This window comes from Oryctolagus cuniculus, chromosome 1 (assembly GCF_051225735.1).
Source record: "Oryctolagus cuniculus isolate XC-2025 breed Fujian yellow rabbit chromosome 1, ASM5122573v1, whole genome shotgun sequence".
NCBI classification, from domain to species: Eukaryota; Metazoa; Chordata; class Mammalia; order Lagomorpha; family Leporidae; genus Oryctolagus; species Oryctolagus cuniculus.
Genome location: NC_142867.1, coordinates 200,312,088 through 200,337,500, shown reverse-complemented (window position 1 = coordinate 200,337,500; position 25,413 = coordinate 200,312,088). Strand labels below are relative to the sequence as shown.

Genomic DNA, 25,413 nt, shown 5'->3' with positions numbered 1-25,413 from the left:
CTCCCTGGTCTCCAATGCTGGGGCAGGGCCCAAGCACTCGGGCCATCCTCCACTGCCCTCCCGGGCCACAGCAGAGAGCTAGATTGGAAGAGGAGGAGCAACCAGGACTAGAACCCAGGGCCCATATGGGATGCTGGTGCCGCAGGCAGGGGACTAACCAAGTGAGCCACGGTGCCGGCCCCTCAGTATGAGTATTTTTAACAGCTAATTCATTGCAAACCTCTATCATTTTAACTCCAGAAACTCTGTACATGGGGTATTATTATTGAGCTACTTTCCTTCCTTCATTTTTTTTCCTTCATTTTGATTTGTAAGAGCTTTTTGTATGTTGCAGACCATCACGTATATTATAAAAATCATTTCTAAATTGTGATGCCAATTAATTTTGAACTCATAGACACTTGTTTTTGGTAGTTAAATAGACTCCAATTTTCCTTTATGGTTTTTATCTTTTTTTTTTTTTTTTTTTTTTGACATGCAGAGTGGACAGTGAGAGAGAGAGAGAGACAGAGAGAAAGGTCTTCCTTTGCCATTGGTTCACCCTCCAATGGCCGCCGCGGCTGGCGTGCTGCGGCCGGCACACCGCACTGATCCGATGGCAGGAGCCAGGTGCTTCTCCTGGTCTCCCATGGGGTGCAGGGCCCAAGGACTTGGGCCATCCTCCACTGCACTCCCTGGCCACAGCAGAGAGCTGGCCTGGAAGAGGGGCAACCGGGACAGAATCCGGCATGCCGGCGCTGTAAGGTGGAGGATTAGCCTAGTGAGCCGCGGCGCCGGCCTGGTATCTTTATCTTCTAATAAGAGAGTTTAATCTGGTATATATTTTAATTGCTTTTTTTTTTTTTTAATTTTTATTTGACAGATAGAGTTAGACAGTGAGAGAGGCAGAAAGGTCTTCCTTCCGTTGGTTCACTCCCCAAATGGCCGCCACGGCTGGCGCTGCACCGATCTGAAGCCAGGAGCCAGGTGCTTCCTCCTGGTCTCCCATGCAGGTGCAGGGGCCCAAGCTCTCGGGCCATGCTCCACTGCCCTCCTGGGCCACAGCAGAGAGCTGGACTGGAAGAGAAGCAACCGGGACTAGAACCCAGCGCCCATATGGGATGCCGGCGCCGCAGGTGGAGGATTAAGCAAGTGAGCCATGGCACTGGTCCCTTTGTTTATTATTATTTTTTTAAAGATTTATTTATTTGAGAAGCAGAGATACAGACAGAGAGAGGGAGAGACAGAGAGAGTTCTTCCAACTGCTGCTTCATTTCCCAAATGGCCGCAACAGCCAAACCTAAGCCGATCTGAAGCCAGGAGCTTCTTCCGGGTCTCCCATGTGGGTACAGGGGTCCAAACATTTGGACCATCCTCCACTGCTTGCGCAGGCCATTAGCAGAGAGATGGATCAGAAGAGGAGTAGCCAGGACATGAACTGGTGCCCATATGGGATACTAGCTCTACAGGCAGAGGCTCAACCTAGTACGCCACAGCACCAACCCTAATTTTGTTACAACTGATATATTTACCCTATTTTTGTCTTCATACTTTATATTTTTGTTATACTTTCCTGTTTCATTTCCCTGTCATTTGTTATAGTTCTCTTTGCTTCATTTTAAATTAGTGATTTATTTTTAAAAGATTTATTTATTTATTTGAAAAGCAGAGTTAGAGAAGGAGAGACAGACAAAGGTCTTTCATTTGCTGGTTTACTCTTCAAATGGCTGCAAAGGCCAAGGCTGGGCCAGGCCGAAACCAGTAGCCAAGAGCTTTTTCTGTGTTTCCCCTATGGATGCAGGGGCCCAAGGTCTTCGGACACTTTCCCAGGTGTATTAGCAAGGAGCTGGATTGGAAGCAGAGCAGCTGGGACTTGAACTGGTGCCCATATGGGATGCTGGCACTGTAGGCTCTGGCTTTAACCTGTTGAGCCACAGCGTCAGCCCCATAAATTAGTGATCTCTTTTTAAAAATGTGATTAAGTAATTACTTTGAGAGCCAAACAGAGCGAGTGCACACTCCTTTCATTGGTTCACTCCCTAAATGCCCATACTGATTAGGACCGGGAGACAGCTATGGCTGGGAGCTGAGAACTCAGTTCAGTCATCCCATGTTAGTGGTAGAAACCCAATCACTTGAACTGCCTTCTTGGGTCTTCATTAGCAGGAAGCTAGTGGAAAAGAGAAAGGAATTAGAAAGGAAAAGAACTAGAGGGAAAGGAGAAAGGAGCCAAAGCCAGGCATTAAACTCAGGCACTCTGTTATGGGATGCATGTATTATAATTCATATCTTAATTGCTAAACCAAATGCCTGCCACAAATTAGTAACATTAAAGTTGTAAGAGCTAATTTTTCTTCTTGAAATTAGAATGACCATTTATTTTGATTGGAATGACTTATGACCACAATATAATTTTTTGAAAGGGAGAGTTACAGACAGGTAGAGGTGGAGAGAGAGAGAGAGAGGTCTTCCATCCAACGGTTTACTCACCAGATGGCCGCAATGGCTAGAGCTGTGCCTATCCGGAGCCAGGAGCCAGGAGCTTTCTCTGGTCTCCTGTGCAGGTGCAGGGGCCCAAGGACTTGAGCCATCTTCTACTGTTTTCCCAGGCCATAGCAGAGAGCTGGATCAGAAGTGGAGCAGCTGGGACTCAAACTGGCATCCATATGGGATGCCAGCACTGCAGGCGGCTTTACCTGCTATACCGTAGTGCCGGCCCCCCAAAATATAATTTAAAAAAAATTTTTAAAAAAAGTTTTCCCTAAAATTTTTACTGGTTAAAAGCAGATTAATAAATGTTCAGACTTGTACACTATAGTTTCATGGTTTTATTGTTCATTTCTGCTAATATCATTATCTGGCTTTTTCACTAAATTTACAAATGAATAAAAGCTTGGCTTTTTTTTTTAATTTTTCCCTTCAATACCCTCTAGCCTCTAGAGAGGGCTCCACTGCCTCTGGCATTCAGTATTGTAAAAGAGAAGTCTGAAGTAAATCTGATCTATGTATGTGTTTCTCTGCTTGCATGTTTGTATGATTTTTATTTGACATTCAGAAATTTGACCATCATAGTGGGTGTTCAGTACATCCCAAATCTGAGTACCTGTGTTTTATTCCTGGCTTAGGCTCCTTTTTTTTTTTTTTTTTTTTTTTTTTGACAGGCAGAGTGGACAGTGAGAGAGAGAGACAGAGAGAAAGGTCTTCCTTTGCCGTTGGTTCACCCTCCAATGGCCGCCGCCGCTGGCACAGTGTGGCTGGCGCACCGCGCTGATCCGAAGCCAGGAGCCAGGTGCTTCTCCTGGTCTCCCATGAGGGTGCAGGGCCCAAGGACTTGGGCCATCCTCCACTGCACTCCCTGGCCACAGCAGATAGCTGGTTAGGCTCCTTTTTACTCCAGCTTATTGCAATGTAGAGCCTGGGAGGCATTACAATGGCACCCACGTGGGAGACCTGAATTATGTTCCCAGGTCACAGCTTTAGCCTTACTCTAGGCCTGGATGCTGCGGACATTGAGGAGTAAACTAACAGTTGGGAGCTCTTTCTCTCTGCTGCTCAAATAAATACACTTTCATAAATAAATTCCACAAGCATACAGCTAAATGTAGGTCTTTCCCCCCCACATACTAGATGTGTTCACTTTTCATCAGCATTTCCTTTTACTATTTTCTCTAGGACTGTTTTCCCTGCAGGCAGCAGCTTAACCTGTTGCATCATAGCTCAGGCCCCTCATTTTGGCTTTATACTGAAATAGAACCATTTCATAGATATCTATAAGTGTTCAAGAAGAAACTAATCAGTCAGTGACCAATCAATCTAACCAGCTAATTAAATAGATTAATTTAATTAGTGACTAATTGATTTGATTAGTGATTAATTCATTTAGTTAGCAACTAATTGAAGAAAATAGTACCTTTTTGAAAAGATGAATAGGGGCCAGCGCTGTGGCTCACTAGGCTAATCCTCCGCCTTGCAGCGCCAGCACACCGGGTTCTAGTCCCAGTCGGGGCGCCGGATTCTGTCTCGGTTGCCCCTCTTCCAGGCCAGCCCTCTGCTGTGGCCAGGGAGTGCAGTGGAGGATGGCCCAAGTCCTTGGGCCCTGCACCCGCATGGGAGACCAGAATAGGTACCTGGCTCCTGCCATTGGATCAGCACGGTATGCCGGCCACAGCGCGCCAGCCACGGCAGCCATTGGAGGATGAACCAATGGCAAAGGAAGACCTTTCTCTCTGTCTCTCTCTCTCTCACTGTCCACTCTGTCAAAAAAAAAAAAAAAAAAAGCTGAATAGGGGGCCAGCGCTGTGGCACAGTGGGTAAAAAGCCGCTGCCTACAGTGCCGGCATTCCATACGGGCACCGGCTCGAGTCCACTTCCAATCTAGCTCTCTGCTATGGCCTGGGAAAGCAGTGGAAGATAGCCCAAGTCCTTGGGTCCCTGTACATGCGTGGGAGACCCAGAAGAAGCTCCTGGCTCCTGGCTTTGGATTGACCAGCTCTGGCAGTTTCAGCCAATTGGGGAGTGAACCAGTGGATGGAAGACCTCTCTCTCTCCCTGCCTCTCTTTCTCTCTGTGCATAACCCTGACTTTCAAATAAATAAATAAGCCTTAAAAAAAGAAAAAGGAAAGATGAATAAACTTCATCTTGGATTCATCAAGACCATGCACACAATTAACTAGTAAACTGATGCCCAAACACAGATGACCATAAGTAAGTTTTGAATAGTTTTAGAGGTTGAAAACCTTTTTCAGTTGCTAAATTCTGCTTTATTACTGGATTCTTCAACAGATATTCAGAATCCAATTAGGAAACTACCTGGGATCAATAAAATTCAGGGGTAGCCAGTTTTGTGACACAGGATGTTGAACCACTGCCTAGAATGCCAGCATCCCATATGAGCACTGGGTTAAGTCCTGATTGCTCTACTTCCAATAAAGCTCCCTGCTAAATTGCTTGCCTGGTAAGCAGCAGAGGATGGCCCAACTTGGGCCCCCAGCCAACCATGTGGGAGACCTGGATGGAGTTCTAGGCTCCTGGCCTTTGGCTTGGCCCAGTCCTGGCCCTAAGGCCATTTGGGGAGTAAACAAGTGAAGGGATGTTCTCTCTTTGTAACTCTGTCTTTGCAATAAATAAATAATTTTTTAAGTGAAAAGTATTCATGATCCATGATGTCTTTAAAAGTAAATAAAGTTCAATCAAATTAAAAAAAAATTCCTTAAAAAAAAAGTGGGGCCAGTGCTGTGGCATAGTGGGCTAAGCCTCTGCCTGTGGCACCGCCATCCCATATGGGCATCGGTTCATGTCTCAGCTGCTCCACTTCTGATCCAGCTCTTTTCTATGGCTTATGAAAGCAGTGGAAGATGGCCCAAGTGCTTGGGCCCCTGCACCCACATGGGAGACCTGGAAGAAGCTCCTGGCTTTGGATTGGTCCAGCCCTGACCATTGTGGCCATTTGGGGAGTAAACCAGTGGATGGAAAACCTTTCTCTCTGTCTCTCCCTCTGTCTGTAACTCTACCTTTCAAATAAACAAAATCTTAAAGAAAAAAGAATTTGTTTCAAAAAATTAAAGTTCAGAGGAGTTGACCTTAGTATACAATGTTTGTTTATTTATTTTTTATTCTTTTGACAAGCAGAGTGGAATGTAAGAGAGAGAGAGACAGAGAGAAAGGTCTTCCTTTGCCGTTGGTCACCCCCCAATGGCCGCTGTGGCCGGCACGCTGCAGCCGGCACACCGCGCTGATCCGAAGCCAGGAGCCAGGTGCTTCTCCTGGTCTCCCATGCAGGTGCATGGCCCAAGGACTTGGGCCATCCTCCACTGCACTCCCGGGCCACAGCAGAGAGCTGGCCTGGAAGAGGAGCAACTGGGACAGAATCCGGTGCCCTGACCAGGACTAGAACCTGGTGTGCTGGTGCCACAGGCCGAAGATTAGCCTATTGAGCCGCAGCGCTGGCAGTCTACAATGTTCATTAAAGCTTTCTGCTTTACAGGTGTTAAGGATGATCTACCTTTTGTATTGTACTCCCATATCTCAGATTTTTTTTTTTTTTTTTTGACAGGCAGAGTTAGACAGTGAGAGAGAGAGACAGGGAGAAAGGTCTTTCTTTTTCTGTTGGTTCACGCCCAAGTGGCTGCCAGCGCCTGCGCCGATCCAAAGCCAGGAGCCAGGTGCTTCCTCCTGGTCTCCCATGCAGGTACAGGGCCCAAGGACTTGGGCCATCCTCCACTGCCCTCCCGGGCCACAGCAGAGAGCTGGACTGGAAGAGGAGCAACCTGGACAGAATCCGGTGCCCCAACCGGGACTAGAACCTGGGGTGCTGGCGCTGCAGGTGGAGAATTAGCCTAGTGAGCCGCGGGGCCGGCCCAGATAATTATGTTCTAGAATCTGTCCTTATTTGTGAATCTAACAGTAAATTCCAGTATCCAAGAACATTAATAAATAGATTTTTTTTCTCTATTTTTTTTTCTCTATTTATCTGAGACTCACGTTTTTCAATATAAGGCAACATGAACAGTCAAATCCATTCCTAAGCACCATGAGATTCTCAATAAATAACTGAGCTTTAACTATCCTCTAGTTCTGGGAGCATATAAGCTTGTAAGGGTAGACTCTAAGAGGTCAGTTTTTCCTTCCTTTGGTAGAAGTTAAGGTTCTGGAGAAAGGGAACTATCTCTATTTTCTACATATTCTTACAGTTTCTATAAAGAAGACAACCTACTAGGAAGTTATGAGTCATTGAAAAGTGACTCATACTAGGCAATGAGGCAAGTCCAGAGAGAGCTTTGGAAAGGCAGGGAAATTCTTCAGGTTAGGACAGATGACTAGAAAGGAAATCATTCAGCAAAATCTGAAAATGAGGACTAGTTTCTTTTTCAAAGCTTCCAACAGTGCTAAGTTACACACCTTCCACTTAAAATGTAGAATTTATTTACATAAGCTTATATATGTATATATCTCCTATATATATAAAACTAGAAATTTATTTACATAAGGTAAATAGAAAGTTTCAGATGCTCATTTATTAGGTGTTTTGGGAACAGTTCCAATGAATTATTAATTCTTGATTTTGGGAATTACTCCCTGAACAATGAACACATAGGTGATCTGCACTAACATTATCACAGGTTTTGCATACTTAACTTTCTTGGGAGTATTATCGTCTCTTAGGTAAATAAGCATTTTATTAGCCTACTCAACAATTATGTTTTTATGAAGCAAATCAATCAATCCCAGTCATCTTCTTTTGTTCCAATATTATGTTTAAATAACGTTAAAAGGTTGTGGAAGGTGGTGGCAAAAAATTATATCTAACCTGTCTGATTTCCCTCTTTATTCCCCAAAGTGGTTCCAAATCTCAGCTGTCAGTGGAACTAAGTATTTATCTGAAAGTACATATCAATCTATAATCATATTACTGTGACATTTTTTCAGAGACGATTTTTTGTTTTCAAAATAATCTTCCTCCTTTCCCTTCCTCTCCTTCATTCCCTCCCTCATTCCCGCCTTCCTTTGCATTGTCCTGTGATAACAACCAAATTGTTTGTTGTAACTTATAAAGGAAAAACTTAAAAAGAAATTGGAAGGAACACATTCATTGCATTCTAATGTTTACTTACTCCTCCTATTTAGGGATTTTCATTTTCATTAAGTAAACCTGAATGTAAGTCAGTCAATGACATGTCTTGACTTCAAATAAGTTCAACAGAAAAGATAGTTTACCTATGATTACTGGAAAAGTAAGGCTATCTGAATCTTGATCTTATTTTTTCTTGTATTTGTCCTTTCAAGCTACTGAAGATGATACAGTTTTCATTACAAAGTTACGGATGAAATTTTTCACATGAAAGCTGGCAGCTGACAGGCCAAAAACACAGGACTGTGGAAATACCTACAAGTACTGACTAAATATGGAGATACTTGTATTTAAGAAAGTTATTATTTTTTTTAACAATACAAATATTTTAGAAGAGAAACAGTTTCTAGAGATCATGGGAGAGAAACAAGAACAAGGATTTCCTCTGTCTTAGAAATTTCATTTTACTTTTGTCTATCCTATAGGTATTTTGGCATTTAGAAGGCCTATTGAAGTTTCACTTTAAGTATTATTGGAAAAGGTCTCCCTTTTAATGAATCAAGTAGAGAATACCCTAGTTTGACAGTTTTTGTAAACATATAACTGGAGGGTAAGTGAGATCTATTATCCCTAATTCATTTATCTGCTTATTCAATGATCCTATGAGCTTTTTTTTTTTTTTAAGGTTTTATTTACTTATTTGAAAGGCAGAGTCACAGAAAGGCAAAAGCAGAGACAGGGAGAGAAGTCTTCCATCTGCTGGTTCACTCTCCAGACAGCCACAATGGCCGTAGCTGCACTGATCCAAAGGCAGGAGCCAGGAGCTTCTTCCAGGTCTCCCATGTTGGTGCAGAGGCCCAAGAACTTGGGCATCTTCTATTGCCTTCCCAGGCCATAGCAGAAAGCTGGATTGGAAGCGGAACGGCCAAGACTAGAACCAGCGCCCATGTGGGATGCCGGCACCATAGGCGGCAGTTTTACCCAATACGCCACAGCGCTGGCCCCAGCCTATGGAGCTTCTATATGTGTCAAGACACCATTTGAGAAGCTATTGACACAGCAGTGAACATGTTTGATAACAGGCATGGAGATTACATTATAATAAGGGGAGACAGAAAAGTAAACACAGGGGCTGGCATTGTTACAGAGTGGGTTAAGTTGCCACCTGTGAGGCTGGAATCCTTTTTTTTTTTTTTTTTTTTTTTTTTTGCCAGGCAGAGTTAGACAGTGAGAGAGAGAGACAGAGAGAGAGAGGTCTTCCTTCCATTGGTTCACCCCTCCCCCAAATGGCAGACACGGCACGGCCGGCGCACTGCGCTGATCTGAAGCCAGGAGCCAGGTGCTTCTCCTGGTGTCCCATGCAGGTGCAGGGCCCAAGGACCTGGGGCATCCTCCACTGCACTCCCGGGCCACAGCAGAGAGCTGGATCAGAAGAGGAGCAACCGGGACAGAATCTGGCACCCCGACCTGGACTAGAACCCGGGGTGCCGGCGCCGCAGACGGAGGATTACCCTAGTGAGCCACGGTGCCGGCCTGGAATCCCATTTGAGCACTGGTTTGATCCTAGTTGCTGCACTTCTGATCCAGTTCCCTACTAATGTACTGGGAAAGCAGTGGAAGATGAACACTTGGGCCATGCCACACCCATGTGGAAGACTTCAGGCTTCTGGCCTCAGCCTGGCTCAGCCTCAGTCATTGTAAGCCATTTGGGGAGTAAACCAGCGGGTAGAAAATCTCTCTGCTTCTCTGTCTCTCTCTCTTTCTTCTTCCCTTCCTCTTTAACTCTGCTTTTCAAATTAACAAAATAAATATTTTGGGGGGCCGGCGCCGTGGCTCACTTGGTTAATCCTCTGCCTGTGGTGCCGGCATCCCATATGGGCGCAGGTTCTAGTCCTGGCTGTTCCTCTTCCAGTCCAGCTTTCTGCTGTGGTCCAGGAAGGCAGTGGAGGATGGCCCAGTGCTTGGGGCGCCTGCACCCGTGTGGGAGACCAGGAGGAAGCACCTGGCTCCTGGCTTCAGATCGGCGCAGTTCCAGCTGTAGCGGCCATTTAGGGGGTGAACCAATGGAAGGAAGACCTTTCTCTCTCTCTCTCTCTCTCTATTTATAACTACCTGTCAAATAAATAATTTTTTTTTAATTTTTAAAAATCAAATACAATGTAATATGTTTTACTGAGGTACACAAATTTTCTATTTTAATTAGGGTGGCCAGGGAAGGCCTCTCTAAGAAGGGAACATTTGAGCAGAGACAAGAGGGAGATGAAGGAAGGTACCATTGTACATAACTAGGAAAGAGCAAGCAACAGGGTTTAATGTAAGGGATGTCAAGAAGCCAGATTACAAAATGCCCTGTTGATGACTGCAAATACTTCAGCTTTTACAATGAGAGAAATGCAAAGTCACATTTGAGGATTTTGGATAGAGGACTGATAAAATCTGGGTTATGTTTAAAAATGATTACTTTGGCCACCTGTTGAAAACAGATTATAAAAGGGTAAGAAAGCAGGGAAACTGTTTAGGATGCTGTTTCCATAATCCAGGCGTTGACGAGCATGGCTTGTGTCAGAATGCTAGTAGTAGAAACAATGCGCAGTCAGATTCTGGATTATGCTGTGAACCGTCCTTTTTAGGGTTAAATCAATGTACTGTGATAAAGCAGAAAGCTTTAATGAGTGGCAGAGAGAAAGACAGAGTCCAGGAATGGCTAGAGATCTCGTTCCTTAATTTGCCCTGTCTTCAAAGGGCTAGCAGACAAGTCTTCAGAAAATACAGACTCTTAGACATGTTTCCAGTCCATCTGATACAAGGAAACTCTCTCAGTCTGGATCAGGAATTCCGACATCAACACTTTGTACAGATACTTCCAAAGACAGGTGACATACTATAACACGGACAGTTACTTGTTTGCCTCCTATAATCTGTTTGATTTCCTATATTTTCCCTTTTATATTACCTGCAAACAACTAGGCTTCAAGTCTTCTGATACACTCTTTATTATCATCACATGATATACCTTCATCATATCACTTTTCATACTATTATTTTTTTTAAAGATCTATCTATTTGAAAGGCAGAGTTACAAAGAAAGGAGAGAGAGACAGAGAAAGAAAGAGAGGAAGGGGAAGGGGGTAGAGAGGGGAAAGATAACTTTTATCTGTTGGTTTACTCCTCAAAGGGCCACTTTGGCCAGGGCTGGGCCAGGTCAGGCCAAAACTAGGAACTTCATTTGGGTCTCCTTTATGGATGCAAGGGCCCAAGCACTTGGACCATCTTCTGTGTTTTTTTCAGAGGCATTAGCAAGGAGCTGAATAGAAAGTGGAACAGCCAGGACTTGGAATGATGTCTGCATGGGATGTCGGTGTTGCAGGTGGTGGCTTAACCACTATGCAACAAAGCCGGCCCCTTACACTGTTTATAACATATCTGCCTTTCTTATCATACATGAGTTCCTCAAGGTCAGAGACCATGTCTTATCTTTATTTCTCTAGTGTTTGGAATATTGCCTGGTACGTAGTAGGCAACCAGAAAATTCTTGACAGATGAACAAATGTAGAAAGTTTATTTCAGTGCTGGAAAATTGTAGATGTTTGTGGACAAAGGTAGAACTAATCACTATTACACAAAGCAAAATATTTGAATATGAAAGTCTTTAATTCAAATCTTGGCTCAGTTATTTGGTTCAATAATCATGTTTAAGCCAGTCTTATTTCTAGCAAATAATATTTTAATAGGTCAGTGAAAATGATTAAGAGGAGGAGGCATATGAGGATCTACTCAGTATTCCACAGAATGGATTAAAAATGAAATATATATTTTTTTCTTAAATAACTACCTGAACAAAAATAATACTCAAGTAACTCATCTTTTTTTTCTTCTTCCTTTTTTTTTTTTGTTAAAGATTTATTTATTTATTTGAAAGTCAGAGTTAGATCTTTCATCCACTGATTTACTTCCCAGATGACTGCAACAGCCACGGCTGGGCCAGGCCACAGCCAGGAATTAGGAGCTTTTTCCACATCTCCCACAGGGGTGGCCGAAGCCCAAGTATTTGGACGATCCTCTGCTGCTTTTCCTAGGCCATTAGCAGGGAGGTGGATTGGAAGTGGCCAGGACATGAACCAGTTCCTATATGGGATGCTGGCGTTGCAGGCGGCAGCGTTACCCATTACACCACTACGCTGGCCCCTGACCATTCTATAAGTGTGAGATGATTTACACCAGTGGCACTGTATTTTCAGCTGGAAATCCCCAATATTAGACTAAACTAAAAAAAATTTCAACTAAAAGACTTCTTCAAATATATATAATTTATTAAGAAGCATTTGTTGAGCACCAATGTGTATGTTAAAGACTATACTGATTACACACTGAGTTCTTGTTTTTAAAATAAATTTTTGAATTGCTGAAAATATTTTAGCATACAATTGGTATCTGAGAACATTTTTTCTAGAATCAAATATAAAGAAAGAAATAAGCTCTATGGATCATTTTCTCCCACTGCATTTAGAAATCTAAATTATTCAAAACTTCCGTAAGTTACCCACGGTTTCAGAAATCTACTGTAAGTGAACACAAAGTCCAGTGGTGGGACAATGAAAATGGTAAAGTTAGGTGGAGGATCATACTTTCGGAGGGTATGAGCCTTAAAAACGTTTAAGATATCTACATAAAGAAGGAGAGGTAAGGCCGGCGCCATGGTTCACTAGGCTAATCCTCCACCTGCGGCGCCGGCACCCTGGGTTCTAGTCCTGGTCGGGGCACCGGATTCTGTCCTGGTTGCCCCTCTTCCAGGCCAGCTCTCTGCTGTGGCCCGGGAGTGCAGTGGAGGATGGCCCAAGTGCTTGGGCCCTGCACCCCATGGGAGACCAGGAGAAGCACCTGGCTCCTGGCTTCGGATCAGCGCGGTGCGCCGGCTGCATCAACCATTGGAGGGTGAACCAATGGTAAAGGAAGACCTTTCTCCCTGTGTCTCTCACTGTCCACTCTGCCTGTCAAAAAAAAAAAAAAAGAAGAAGAAGAAGGAGAGGTAATGATGTTGAAGCAGCCACAGTCAGTCAGGAAGAGGCTGATCCAATCTCTTTATTCAGAAATACGGGAGTTGAGGAAGAATGAATAGCAAACTTTGGAGAGGGTTGCAGAGGAGACAGCACTTTCTGTGGAGGGCCAAGTTTCAAGATAGATCTAAAGCATGTACAGGGTGGGTTGAACAGTTCAGCCATCTGAGGCCAGAATGACTGCTCCAAGAACCCTCATGAAGAGCTTCTAGGGTAGCAGCAAGAGTATGAACCTGTCGACCAGGAATTAATGGAGCCCAGCCTTGACTGGGTTCCAAGGAAATCATTAACAGGTTGGCAGATTAGAAACAGACCAAATAGTGTCTTACATCTGTATCATATAATTACAAAAATAGATTCTGGCAGATTTGGGGGACTACCTTGTGTGAAGTTACTCACAGCCTTACCTGATCTTAAAAACTTAATTCACTGGGGTTATTAATTTTCAATGCCATGTTAGGCAAGAGTTTTATTATACAAGGGGCCAAAATTAAGACAGTAAACAGCATGGGCTATAGATATAATTCACAGCTGATTAAAGAACCTTTTATGGGGCAGGCATTTGGTACAGTGGTCAAGTTTCTGCTTGGGACATCTGCATCCCATTTTCAAGTGCCTGGTTCAAGTCTCTGCTTCTCTACTTCCAATCCAGCTTCCTGCTAATGTCCATCTTGGGAGGCAGATGTTGCCTCAAGTAGTTGGGTCCCTGCCAACCATACAGGAGACCCAATGGTGTTCCAGGCTTCTGTCCTCAAATTTTTCTAGCCCTGTTGTTAAAGGCACTGGGGAGTGAACTAGCAGATCTCCTTCACTCCCCAGTGATCTCTCCTCTCTCAGCCTTTCAAATAAAAGGAAAATAAATAAATAAAAATTTTAAAAATAAAGAATAATTTATAAGTAATTTTTAATTGTTCTGTACTATAGTTTCATATTTTAAAAAAACTGCTTATGGTAATGTCTGACTCCCTTTTGTTATCACAAGCAAGTAAGATAACTTCGGAACAAAGTAGTAAAAAACAGAAGCTATTAAATATAACTGCAAAACTAGAAAATCTTCCTAAGAAAACTGCAGTTGACAACCTAACATAGATAGCTAACAAAGATAATTTAGAATTTATTATTTTAAGACTTGGTAAATGTTTAAAAATAAGTTTAAAGTACTTTGTAATAAAGACAAACTAGTCTTGAGAATTAGAACTTTCAAGTTAATCAATCATATTCAACCTCATTAGTAGCCTAAAAAATACAAATTAAAAAGATCATTTTCTTTATCTGATTAGCAAAAAATTTTAAAGAGCAATAGTGCTTAGAGTTGAAAAGTGTAGTGTTCATTTCTCTAAACAATACGTAGGTCAATACACTAGTATAATTTTTTAGAGAGAAATTTGACTATATTTATATAGACATAAGTGTATCTATTTTTCAGTTTCACAATTCCATTCACAGCATTTGACTTATCAAAACACTCTTAAAAGTCACTGTCATATTTAGATGAGAAATATATGCAAAACACACCATAATTTGTTTTAATCTGAAATTCAACAGAAAACCATGTTAATTTTTTTGAGCAAAAGGTATTCTTCAATATAAATAAAATTGGGAAAATGTTTTATGCTTCTGTATCAAGTCTCGGAAATACATATTAAAGGGAAAAGGTTTTTGAAAAAATAGGTAGGAAATTCTTAGGAAAAAAAAAAGAGCACTAACCCTTTCATAAATGTCTTTGAAACCACTTAGGATTGGCACCTACATATGAGTCTGAAAAATAACTTTGCAGTTAGTATAAAATAAACATATGCTACTATGTAGTAAGAGATGCAATTAACAACTAAAATGACAGACACTTAATGAGACATTCATTAGGCGTTAGGAGTAAATTGAATGTAGAAAACTTACATTCCACATCAAAACTGTATCTATTTACTTCAATATTCTTTCTGATCTCTGAAATTGTGACTAGACCCCTATACATGTTTACATATGCCAATAATGTCCAAAATGTAATTTTTAATATGCTGCAAGTAACAGAAATGACTTCTAAATTTAGAGAGTGAGCTAATAAAGACAAGTGTATTTGAAGTATTAGGTGATTTGTGAGACTGGCATTTGTGGCACACTTGATTCAGCTGCCACTTGTAATACCAGCATTCAGTAAGAGTATTGATTCTGAATCCTGGGTACTCTGCTTCTGATCCAGCTCCTTGCTAATACACCTGGCAGGCAGTGGAAGATTGCCCAAGTGCTTGGTTCTCTGCTACCTACATGTAGACTCGAACAGATTTCTGGCTCCTAGCCTCAGCCTAGCCTAGACCTAGCAGCCGCGGTCATTTGGGAAGTGAATCAATGGACAGAAGAGCTCTCTCTCTTCCTTTGTCTGTTGCTCTACCTTTCAAAAAAATAAAGCAAAAAAAGTATTAGGTGACATGTCCTTCTTGCCGAAGATATCAGCAAGAACCATCAAAAAGCAGCATAAAGAGACTGGCACTATGGCTCAGCAGGTTAAAGTCGTGGCCTGCAGTGCCGGCATCCCAATAGGGGTGCGGGTTCAAGCCCTGGTTGCTTCTGATATAGCTCCATGCTAATGCACCTGGGAAAGCAGCAGAAGATGGCTCAAGTCTTTGGGCCCTGAACCCACATGGGAGACCCAGAAAAGCTCCTGGCTCCTGGTTTTGCAGCTGTGACCATTTGGGGAGTGAACCAGCAGATGGAAGATCTCTCTGTCTCTCCTCTCTGTGTGTAATTCTGCCTTTCATATAATAAATAAACCTTAAAAAAAAAAAGCAGCATAAAATCAGGTCTCATATGAGCACATGTATACAACTGGTTAAGTGTGCATATGTTCATTTAAATATACATTACTATGTACATAAATTTACATGTTACTATATATTTCTTTGATTTCAACCTTTACTTGGCAAGCATCATCAAGTACAGGGGTTAGCATGGATTTAAAATACCTGATGCTGCCTCGTGATGAACCACTTAGTAGGAATTTCATCTTGAGAACGCTCTGCATTTTCAGTGGACATGCTTTTATACAGTGCCGAGTAAACCTTCCTGTTGGTAGGCTGACTGATACAGACTGGAACACAGCCTCCAAACCCTGACAAATTAGTTATATGCAGGATACTCACATCAGCATAGTGGCCCAACATATCACATCGGTCACATCTTTTTTTCCAGGAAGATCTCTGAAGACATCTGTGAGTGGAAGACATAGGCAAAGAACAGTCTAAACAAAAGCGGGCCGGACAGGCATACTGGAGGTGTCCTCTCTCCGAGCACAGGCAGCAGGGACGGACTTTCTACACAGCAGAAAAACAGAAAAATCTCTAGCAAAACACTTCAGTCCCAGGTGGTAGATGATTAGCATTTCCTCTTCTAAATAATTCAATAAAATATCATTTCTAATTCAAGACTCCAAAGAAAGCTAAAACTTAGCATAACTGTAAATCTCAAAACAAAATGTTTGAAATTGGAGCTTTAATATGAGTTACCTGTATATTGTTTGTGCCAAGAAGGCTTACTTTAGTTTGCACACATTACCAAATGGCATTATTTCTTACACTTTTGTCTTAAAGGAATATTGACAAAATGGAAGGTATTTAAGAAGGAAAGTAGGACAAGGAATATCTTTGTGAAGCTGTCACAGAACAAATATAGAAGAGGCTGTTTTGCCTGGAAAAGTCCCCCTCGCCCCCAGAAAAAAGGAAACATGAGTACTGTCTCAGCACCTGAAAGACAGTCATTTGTGAGAGGAAGCAGGTAACTAAGCAATGTTTGTTAAGAGCTTATCAAATGTCAGGGAATATCTAAGTTTTAGTTCTAGGTTGATATACCTACTTAACATAATTTACATTGATAAACATTTATAAATGCCTAGCATTATAATTTTCTAACAATGAAAATTATCCTACAATGAAACATGCTGCCTCATAAAGTAGAAGGTTTAGAAGGTTCAGGCCTCAGGAATCATGACTGATTATAGATAAGAAAAAAAAAGGCACAGAGCATCACATGATTCAATCAAGGTCACACAACTAGTAATGGAGTCTGAAGTTGATTCTAGATTTTTTTTTTACTCTAAATTTACTTTTCTTTCCTGAATTGTAGGCTGTAAGCTACATGAACTTTAACAATATATTTATCACAAAAAGATCTGAAATCTAATGCTGCAGTATTCTAATCCCAGATTTATAATGTAGAAAGCATTACATATTTTACTCACTTGTGGTAAGGGGCAATTTTTTGACAAATGGCCACATTTGTCACAATTTCTACAGGTAACATTTTTGTTGGCTGAATAGTATCGGTGGGTCCATCTTCCAGATGATCTGTTATTACCTATCTGTGCCTAAAAGGAGAAAAACATCAAGAATCAAAAAAACTGCCTCAGGGTCGGCACTATGGCATAGTTAGGATAAAGCCATTGCCTGCAGTGCCCGCATCCCATATGGGCGCTGGTTCAAGTCCCAGCTGCTCCTCTTCCAATCCAGCTCCCTGCTAATGCTCCTGGGAAAGCAGTGGAAAACAGCCCAAGTGCTTGGGCTCTTGCACCCACGTAGAAGACCAGGAAGAAGCTCCTGGCTCCTGGCTTTGGATTGGCACATCTTCAGCCATTGTGGCCATTTGGGGAGTTAACCAGCAGATAGAAGATCTCTCTCTGTGTCTCTACCTCTTTCTGTAACTCTGTCTTTCAAATAAATAAAATAAATTTTTAATAAAATTGTCTCATTCTGTTTAGTAAAAAAGTCATCTATTCTTTTTAAAGACAACAATCTGTGAGTAAAGAATCATCAAACTTCAAGTCAGTCGCCCTTACTTTGATAAAGCAAGAAATTTTTTTTTTTTGGACAGGCAGAGTGGACAGTGAGAGAGAGAGAGAGAGACACAGAGAAAGGTCTTCCTTTGCCGTTGGCGCACCCTCCAACGGCCACCACGGCCGGCGCGCCGTGCTGATCCAAAGCCAGGAACCAGGTGCTTCTCCTGGTCTCCCATGCGGGTACAGGGCCCAAGGACTTGGGCCATCCTCCACTGCACTCCTGGGCCATAGCAGAGAGCTGGCCTGGAAGAGGAGCAACTGGGACAGAACCGTTGCCCCGACCAGGACTAGAACCTGGGGTGCTGGCACCGCAGGCGGAGGATTAGCCTAGTGAGCCGCGGCACCGGCCAATAAAGCAAGAAAATTAAAGTCAAATCTGTTCAATTTAGAACATAGCAACAACAAACTTTGTGCTCCCTCTTTTTCTCTCAAAACAAGGAAGAAAAATATAAAAGTGAGTGCCTTAAAGATAACTGTACCCCTTTTTGTCTACCCCTACTGCCTATTATTTTATATTTCTCTGTAAGATTCCTTTTCTGTTTCTTTTTCTACCTACGGTTAAGGTCTAGGAGAGGTACTGATATGCATCATTTAGATATTCTGGTGGCATTCAGAATCCAAGACTTCTACACCTAAATGTACATCAGAGGTAGATGCTTGGTGCAGCACTTAAGAAGCTGCCTTGGGATGTTTGCATCCCATGTCAGAATGCCCAGGTTCAAGTCCTGCCTCCATTTCTGATTCCAGCTTCCTGCTGCTGTATACTCTGGGAGGTAGCAGGTAATGGCTCAAGAACTTGGGTCCCTGCCACTCACAGTGGAGACCAGGATTGAGTTTAGGGCTCCTAGCTTCTGCTTAGCTCAATGCCAACTGTTGCAGGCATTTGGGAGTGAACCAAAGGATGGAAGATTTCTCTTTGTCTCTTTTTGCCCACCTTTCAGATAAATAAAAATGAAAAATAAAATAAAAATTTTGAAGGTACACTCATATTTTCCTGAATAAGAGGCCTGCTTAAATTTTTAGTTAGGGAATAGCAATTTATAAAATTTTATCTTTTATAAATTTATAAAGCCTCATAGCTACCAAATATATCTCTTCTTTTGTACAGCACAAGGTTACAAAATTGGATTATAATTTCTAAAAGAAAGTGAAATAACTTCCTTCTCCTGAAGTCATTTATTTTAAACGATTTATTTATTTGAAAGACAGAGTTACACAGAGAAGTAGAGACAGAGAGAGGTCTTCCATCCATTGACTCACTCCCTAGGCCACAACAGCTGGGGCTGGGCCCGACTGAAGCCAGGAGTCAGGAGCTTCTTCCAGGTCTCCCACATAGGTGCAGGGGCCCAAGGACTTGGGCCGTCCTCTGATGCCCTCCCAGGTGCATTAGCAGGGAGCTGGACTGGAAGCAGAGCAGCTAGAACTGGAACGGGCGCCCATATGGGATGCCCACTGTGGCATAGTGCCAGTCCCTCCTGGAGTCACTGTTAAGATCCATTTTGCCTACATAGTGACCCAATGCTAGCTGTCCCATATCACATGAGATCTTTAAAATAAATAGATAAATAAATCCCAACTGTGTCCTTTTCCTTGTTTGGCAGAGTTCTATCTTTGAAAAGCTCTCAACTTTTGCTTGTTATTCTGCTGTACTTGTTTAGTAGATACACTGCAGTTATCTTTTAAAACTTCTACCAAGTTGTAAAATTATTTTTTATAGCATCTGCCACAATTAAAGCTAATAATTGACAAAGACAAACACCTGCAGCATTCTAAATATAGACAAACCATTTCCTTACACTGAAGAAGCAGTTATTTCCGGTGGTAACATTTAGTGGTACCAGGCCACATCGGCTGACAGGACTTACCATGGCATAGAAGAAGAAAGGGAAAGGCAACTAAATTATCATGGCTATTAACTGATTCAGAACAGTCAAGGCTGAATCTAGTTTCTGAAAAGTTAAATTACTCATATTCCAAAATCAAGCTTCTCCTAATAAGTCATTTGATCCACTGCCATTTAAAAGATTTTAATTTTTAAAGATTTATTTATTTATTTATTTATTTATTTGTAAGGCAAAGTTAGAGAGTTAGAGGGAGAGAGGGAAGGAGAGAGAGAGAGAGAGAGAGAGAAAGAGAGAGAGAGAGAGGTAGGTTTTCCAACTGCTGGTTCATTCCCCACAAGGCCGAAATAGCAGGAGCTGGGACCATCTGAAGCCAGGAGCCAGGAGCTTTTTCCAGGTCTCCCACATGGGCACAGGGGCCCAAGACCTGGACATCCTCTGCTGCCTTTCCAAGCACATTAGCAGGGAGCTGGATTGGAAGCAGAGCAGCCAGGACCTGAACTGGCACCCATATAGGACACTGGCACTGCAGGTAGCAGCTTTACCCACTACACCACAGTGCCAGACCCATTTACAAACTTTATTAATCTTCCAAAAATTATCATTATAAAATAAAAGGAAGCTATTAATCAAAGGAAATTCTTAATCTATTACTTAGAATTTCAAAAATTATTTTACCTCAATATCTTTGTCACTGATGAACCAGTTTACACCATCTTCTCCTATAAAACAAATACAATGTTACTCAACTTTGGCATCTTTAAAGCACTTATAGATTGACACCAGATTATTCAATTGGTTAGTATTCAAATTAGACCCCAAAGGCACAGTGAGAACTGCTGTCTTAAACTTTCATCTTTAACTCAAGTATTAGTTGAGTGGCTCTCAACAACCAACCTGAATGTCAGTTTCCTTACCTGTGAAACTGGGATAGTATTTGTTCTACCTAAAAAATTCTGTGAGAATCAAATGAGATACATAAAAATGCTTTGAAGATCATCAAAATATATAAAATAATCAGTGATGAGACTTAAAACCCAATAGCAGATGTAGAAAGAACTCTCATCAGAATGTTGCTTAAATGACTAAAGCAGAGTTTTACAGACAAGCATTGATCCCAACCCTCCCCAAACCCCTCCTGTTCCTTCCAGGAGGTGTCCAGTCAGGGAAATGACTGAGTTTGCACTGAGACATTCCAAAAACACTAGAAACAGGCCTTACACGGACATTCCCTCTGACTCTCTAAACTTTCTTTTTGTTGTTAAGTTGGCATCTAAGCCACTACCTCTCTACCCTCTACCCTCTTTAGCAAGTTTCATATTACTGAGTGCTCCTGAGTGGACAAACCTTTCTTTTCTCCAGTTAAACTGTCCATTGTCAGTTAACTCCGAGCCCTAGGGATCTAAGTTGACAGATCTAAGAGACAGTTTTCCTCCCAACATCAGCATTAACTATGTCCACTCTAAGTGACTTGATATAAACAATAAAAAAAAACGTGGACTGCACTATTAAGGGTAGGAGCTTATTTTTTTTAACATCAAAAACAGTGAAAAAACAGGAGCAAAAAGGGAGGCAAACTATCCAGAAACCACTGATTAATCTAAAAATACAACTGTAAAAACCTAGAGGCAACAAAACCCTACATTTTCTGTATCAGCAGTTTTCTTCACTTTGCCCTGTCCTTTCACACAAACCTGCAATGGCTGCTATTCCCTCAGTCTACCCATGGCCAAGGAGGAGGGCACTTATGACTAATGCCGAAGCTAAGGTGTCAACAAAGAACTGAAAGACTGACTGCCCCCAAGATTCCCCGTTCCTCCTACCTTACTACTTTCCTCTATCTCAAAAACACAAATTGACTCTGACTTATTTCTTTGAAAAGAATTTTGAAGAGACATGAAGTAATCTCTATTTTCCCAGGCCTACCAGGAGTAAGTGTCCAGAGACATATTTAAAAATAAAATAGTTTTACTAGAAAAACATGGGGCTGCTTTATAAAAAGCCCAATCCTTAGGAAAGCAGAGATGCTGTGCTGATGATTATTTTCTTTGGAAAATCTGGAGGCTGCATGTGTACACTGAGTGGAGAACACATTAAATAGAAGCAGAATCTATTCCTTCGTCATCACCGTCCATGCAGTTATTCTTTCATTCAAAGAATCCAGGTAAGGAACATGTTTTGCTATAACTTGCAAAGTTGCCTCTTGCATCTCAACTTCCTTCAACATTCAAAAGCAAAATGATCACTTGAAATCACTTTAATTATGAAACTGAATAAAAATACTCCTTAATAAAATGAAATGTCAAATGAATGAAATGCAAAAATAGCAACTGTGACCATTACTTAAGTCCTAATAAATTTATACAAGAACAGAGAATACTGCAAAGGGAAGGTTTGAAAAAGAAAGACTCCATTTAGATTGTTTTTTTAACATTCCTGTGGAATTCAACAATATTCTAGGTTCTATATAATTGCAAAAAAGTTAAACCATTCTTACTGTAGAAAGTTCATTAAAAAGTATACAAAATAGGTTTCAATTATATGCAAAATAAGTACCTCTGAAGTGATAAATGAAGTATAGGAAAAGAAAAGCTAACTCTTGGCTTTACTACAAGGTTTAAGATTCCAGTTTTGGCTAAACCATGGCAATGACAGCAGACTGCCTGACCTTTTTCTATAATGCTGCTGTTATCTAAACTCCAATATCAAACCAAGTAGACTTGTCTAGCTGGGTTATTAGAACTTCCACCATTCTTCACTTGGTTCAATTCTGGGTTTGGATCTTAAATACAAACAAGACTTCTACTTAACACCGTCTGATTGGCTGTTTGGTGTTGGACAGACTGCTTTTCCTCTCTGAGTCTACATATTACTGGGTAGGATTAAATGGCAACCATGGTGCCTTCTAGCACTGTTTCTGTGACTCTATCTACTTTCCTTTCATTGCTGGAATCAAATACACTGTCACTTAGTCCGATTTACCTCAGTCCTCCGGACCTTTAAACCAGCACATGGTGTTTTGCCTTAAAGACAACTTGCCACAGGGCCCGGTAGCACTCACCTTCCATGTGTCTACTACCCAAAAGGCCACAGAACGTGAAACAACACTGCCCTCAAGTATAAAATCCAGACTGCCTAAGGAAGCCTGTCGTCGCCTCTTAGCTGTTTTGCAGCTTGGTCTTGCTGATATCTGGGGTTGTGGTTCTTTTCCCACTTCAGAACTGTGATCAAGGCAGTAGCTGGTAATTCTTTCCTTGGATTAAAATCAACTCAGTGCTACAAACATCTGTTAAACAGATTACAAGGAGCAAGGTGCTAGAGGTAAGCAAAGATGAGCAAGAGCTTATATAGCCCAGGAGAAGACAAGGAGACAAACGAAAAGAGGAGTAAGAGAAGATGAAATAATGCTATTGTTAATTTAAAAGAAGAGATAATACCTGAATTTAAGGAAGGGGGGAGCAGGGGCCACAGAAGGCTGGGCCATAAAGGAAACTATTGAGTTACAATTTACATACAGTAAAATGTACCCACAGAAAAAATTCAGTGTGATGCATTTTTGACAAACTTACGCACCTGTGTAACCACTACAGAAATCAAATGTAGAACATTTCCATCATCCCAGGGTGTTACTTGGTGCACATGTGCAGTCAGTCCCACACCCAAGGCGGCCACTCCTTTGCTCTGTGTCCCAGCACGTTTGTTTGGCCTGTTCAAGGACCTGAAGGAAATGGGATCCTACTCATGTACCGTTTTGTGTCTGGCTTCTTCCACTCTAAATGTTTCTGACATTCATCATGTTGTCGGGTAGTAGCTGAACATTTGCCAGTGTTGTAGCGCAGCTAATTAAGCCTTCCACTGCAATGGATGAGTACTGGCTGGAGTCTGGACTGTTCCACTACATATTCGGCTCCCTGCTAATGCACCTGGGAAGGCAGCAGAAAATGGACCAAGTGTCTGGGCCCCTGCCACCCATGTGGGAGACCTAGATGGAGTTTTAGGCTCCTAGCTTCAGCCTGGCCCAGCTCTAGCCATTATGGTCATTTGGGGAGTGAACCACTAGCCCTGCCAGTGTCATCTAAAGGCAGAGATATACTTACCATATCCAACAACTGTACTCCGTGGTATTTTCCCAAGAGAAATGAAAAGCTGGTATCAAAATAATTTTTTTCTACACTTACTGTTGCTGCTTTATTCATAATTGCCCTAAACTGGCAACAACCCAAAAGTTCAGCAGCTAACTGGCTAAACAAATTGTGCTATATCCTTACTATGGAAGACTGCTGTGTAAGAAAAAAGGAACAACTACTACCCGACAACATGATGAATGTCAGAAACATTTAGAGTGGAAGAAGCCAGACACAAAACGGTACATGAGTAGGATCCCATTTCCTTCAGGTCCTTGAACAGGCCAAACAAACGTGCTGGGACACAGAGCAAAGGAGTGGCCGCCTTGGGTGTGGGACTGACTGCACATGTGTACCAAGTAACACCCTGGGATGATGGAAATGTTCTACATTTGATTTCTGTAGTGGTTACACAGGTGCGTAAGTTTGTCAAAAATGCATCACACTGAATTTTTTCTGTGGGTACATTTTACTGTATGTAAATTGTAACTCAATAGTTTCCTTTATGGCCCAGCCTTCTGTGGCCTCTGCTCCCCCCTTCCTTAAATTCAGGTATTATCTCTTCTTTTAAATTAACAATAGCATTATTTCATCTTCTCTTACTCCTCTTTTCGTTTGTCTCCTTGTCTTCTCCTGGGCTATATAAGCTCTTGCTCATCTTTGCTTACCTCTAGCACCTTGCTCCTTGTAATCTGTTTAACAGATGTTTGTAGCACTGAGTTGATTTTAATCCAAGGAAAGAATTACCAGCTACTGCCTTGATCACAGTTCTGAAGTGGGAAAAGAACCACAACCCCAGATATCAGCAAGACCAAGCTGCAAAACAGCTAAGAGGCGACGACAGGCTTCCTTAGGCAGTCTGGATTTTATACTTGAGGGCAGTGTTGTTTCACGTTCTGTGGCCTTTTGGGTAGTAGACACATGGAAGGTGAGTGCTACCGGGCCCTGTGGCAAGTTGTCTTTAAGGCAAAACACCATGTGCTGGTTTAAAGGTCCGGAGGACTGAGGTAAATCGGACTAAGTGACAGTGTATTTGATTCCAGCAATGAAAGGAAAGTAGATAGAGTCACAGAAACAGTGCTAGAAGGCACCATGGTTGCCATTTAATCCTACCCAGTAATATGTAGACTCAGAGAGGAAAAGCAGTCTGTCCAACACCAAACAGCCAATCAGACGGTGTTAAGTAGAAGTCTTGTTTGTATCAAGACCCAAAATAGCTTCAATGTCCTTTCTTTAACCCAAGGCTATTTAATTTCCCATCTAGGTTAAAATAATTTTTGCTGTCTCTATGATCACCAACTACTTTCCATTCCACTGTTATTTGAGTAATAGTTCTAAAACACAAGATAAATATGCCAGTGCCTTCCATGATTTATAATTTGGTCCTTAACTATTTCTCTTGCTTCATCTTCTTAGTCCTCAAGTCCAGCTATGCTCTAAAACTTCTCCAATGTCCTGCTGTTCTCTTGGAAGCTAAACCTGTATCTGTATACTCTGAAACTTGAATGCATCCCAAATTCATCCACTTGGAATTAGGAGTTGGCCTTCAAGTTCCTTATTGTCTCCATTGATTTCTTACCTGGTACTCCTTCACAAGCAAAGAAAATCACTCTCAAACTTGTAATAATATCCTGGACTTTCACTGTGTCATTTCTATCTTTGAATCTCTGAAACATCAAAGCATGGTTGCATACTTACCATGGGCAATTATGTTCATCGAGACAATTAACAACATTTACAACTGTGTGATTTCCTTCTATAGAAGTATTTTCTCCCTGCGCAGTTATAGTCCAAAAGTACCTTATTTGTATCTCTCACGCTACTGAGCTTTCCTAAACCTTGTATAAAAAACTACACTAATAAATACTTTATTTCTTCTCCACATTAAAGTTCTCTGAGGACTGAGATCATATGTATTTTATCTATTTAGGCATCAGCACAATATCTGGAATAGTTTGAGGCACATTAGAAAATTGCAAAAAGAGGGAAAATATTCATATGTACACTTATGTGAATAATCATTGC

General features: G+C 41.7%; 1 protein-coding gene across 18 annotated transcripts in view; it reads right to left on the bottom strand.

The window, feature by feature from the left end:
* Window positions 1-25,413, bottom strand: part of ZCCHC7 (zinc finger CCHC-type containing 7) — a 268,423-nt gene that overhangs the window by 41,145 nt on the left and 201,865 nt on the right. For 16 of the 18 annotated variants that reach the window (XM_017337500.4, XM_002707981.6, XM_017350928.4 and 13 more), the window contains 3 exons: window positions 19,943-19,986; window positions 16,830-16,955; window positions 15,736-15,906 (listed from right to left, as the gene is read on the bottom strand). In XM_017337500.4, coding sequence (XP_017192989.1) covers window positions 15,736-15,906; window positions 16,830-16,955; window positions 19,943-19,986 — 341 coding nt within the window. The remainder of the gene's footprint in view (window positions 1-15,735; window positions 15,907-16,829; window positions 16,956-19,942; window positions 19,987-25,413) is intronic. The other 2 variants (XR_016224337.1, XR_016224339.1) reach the window with 1 other exon arrangement.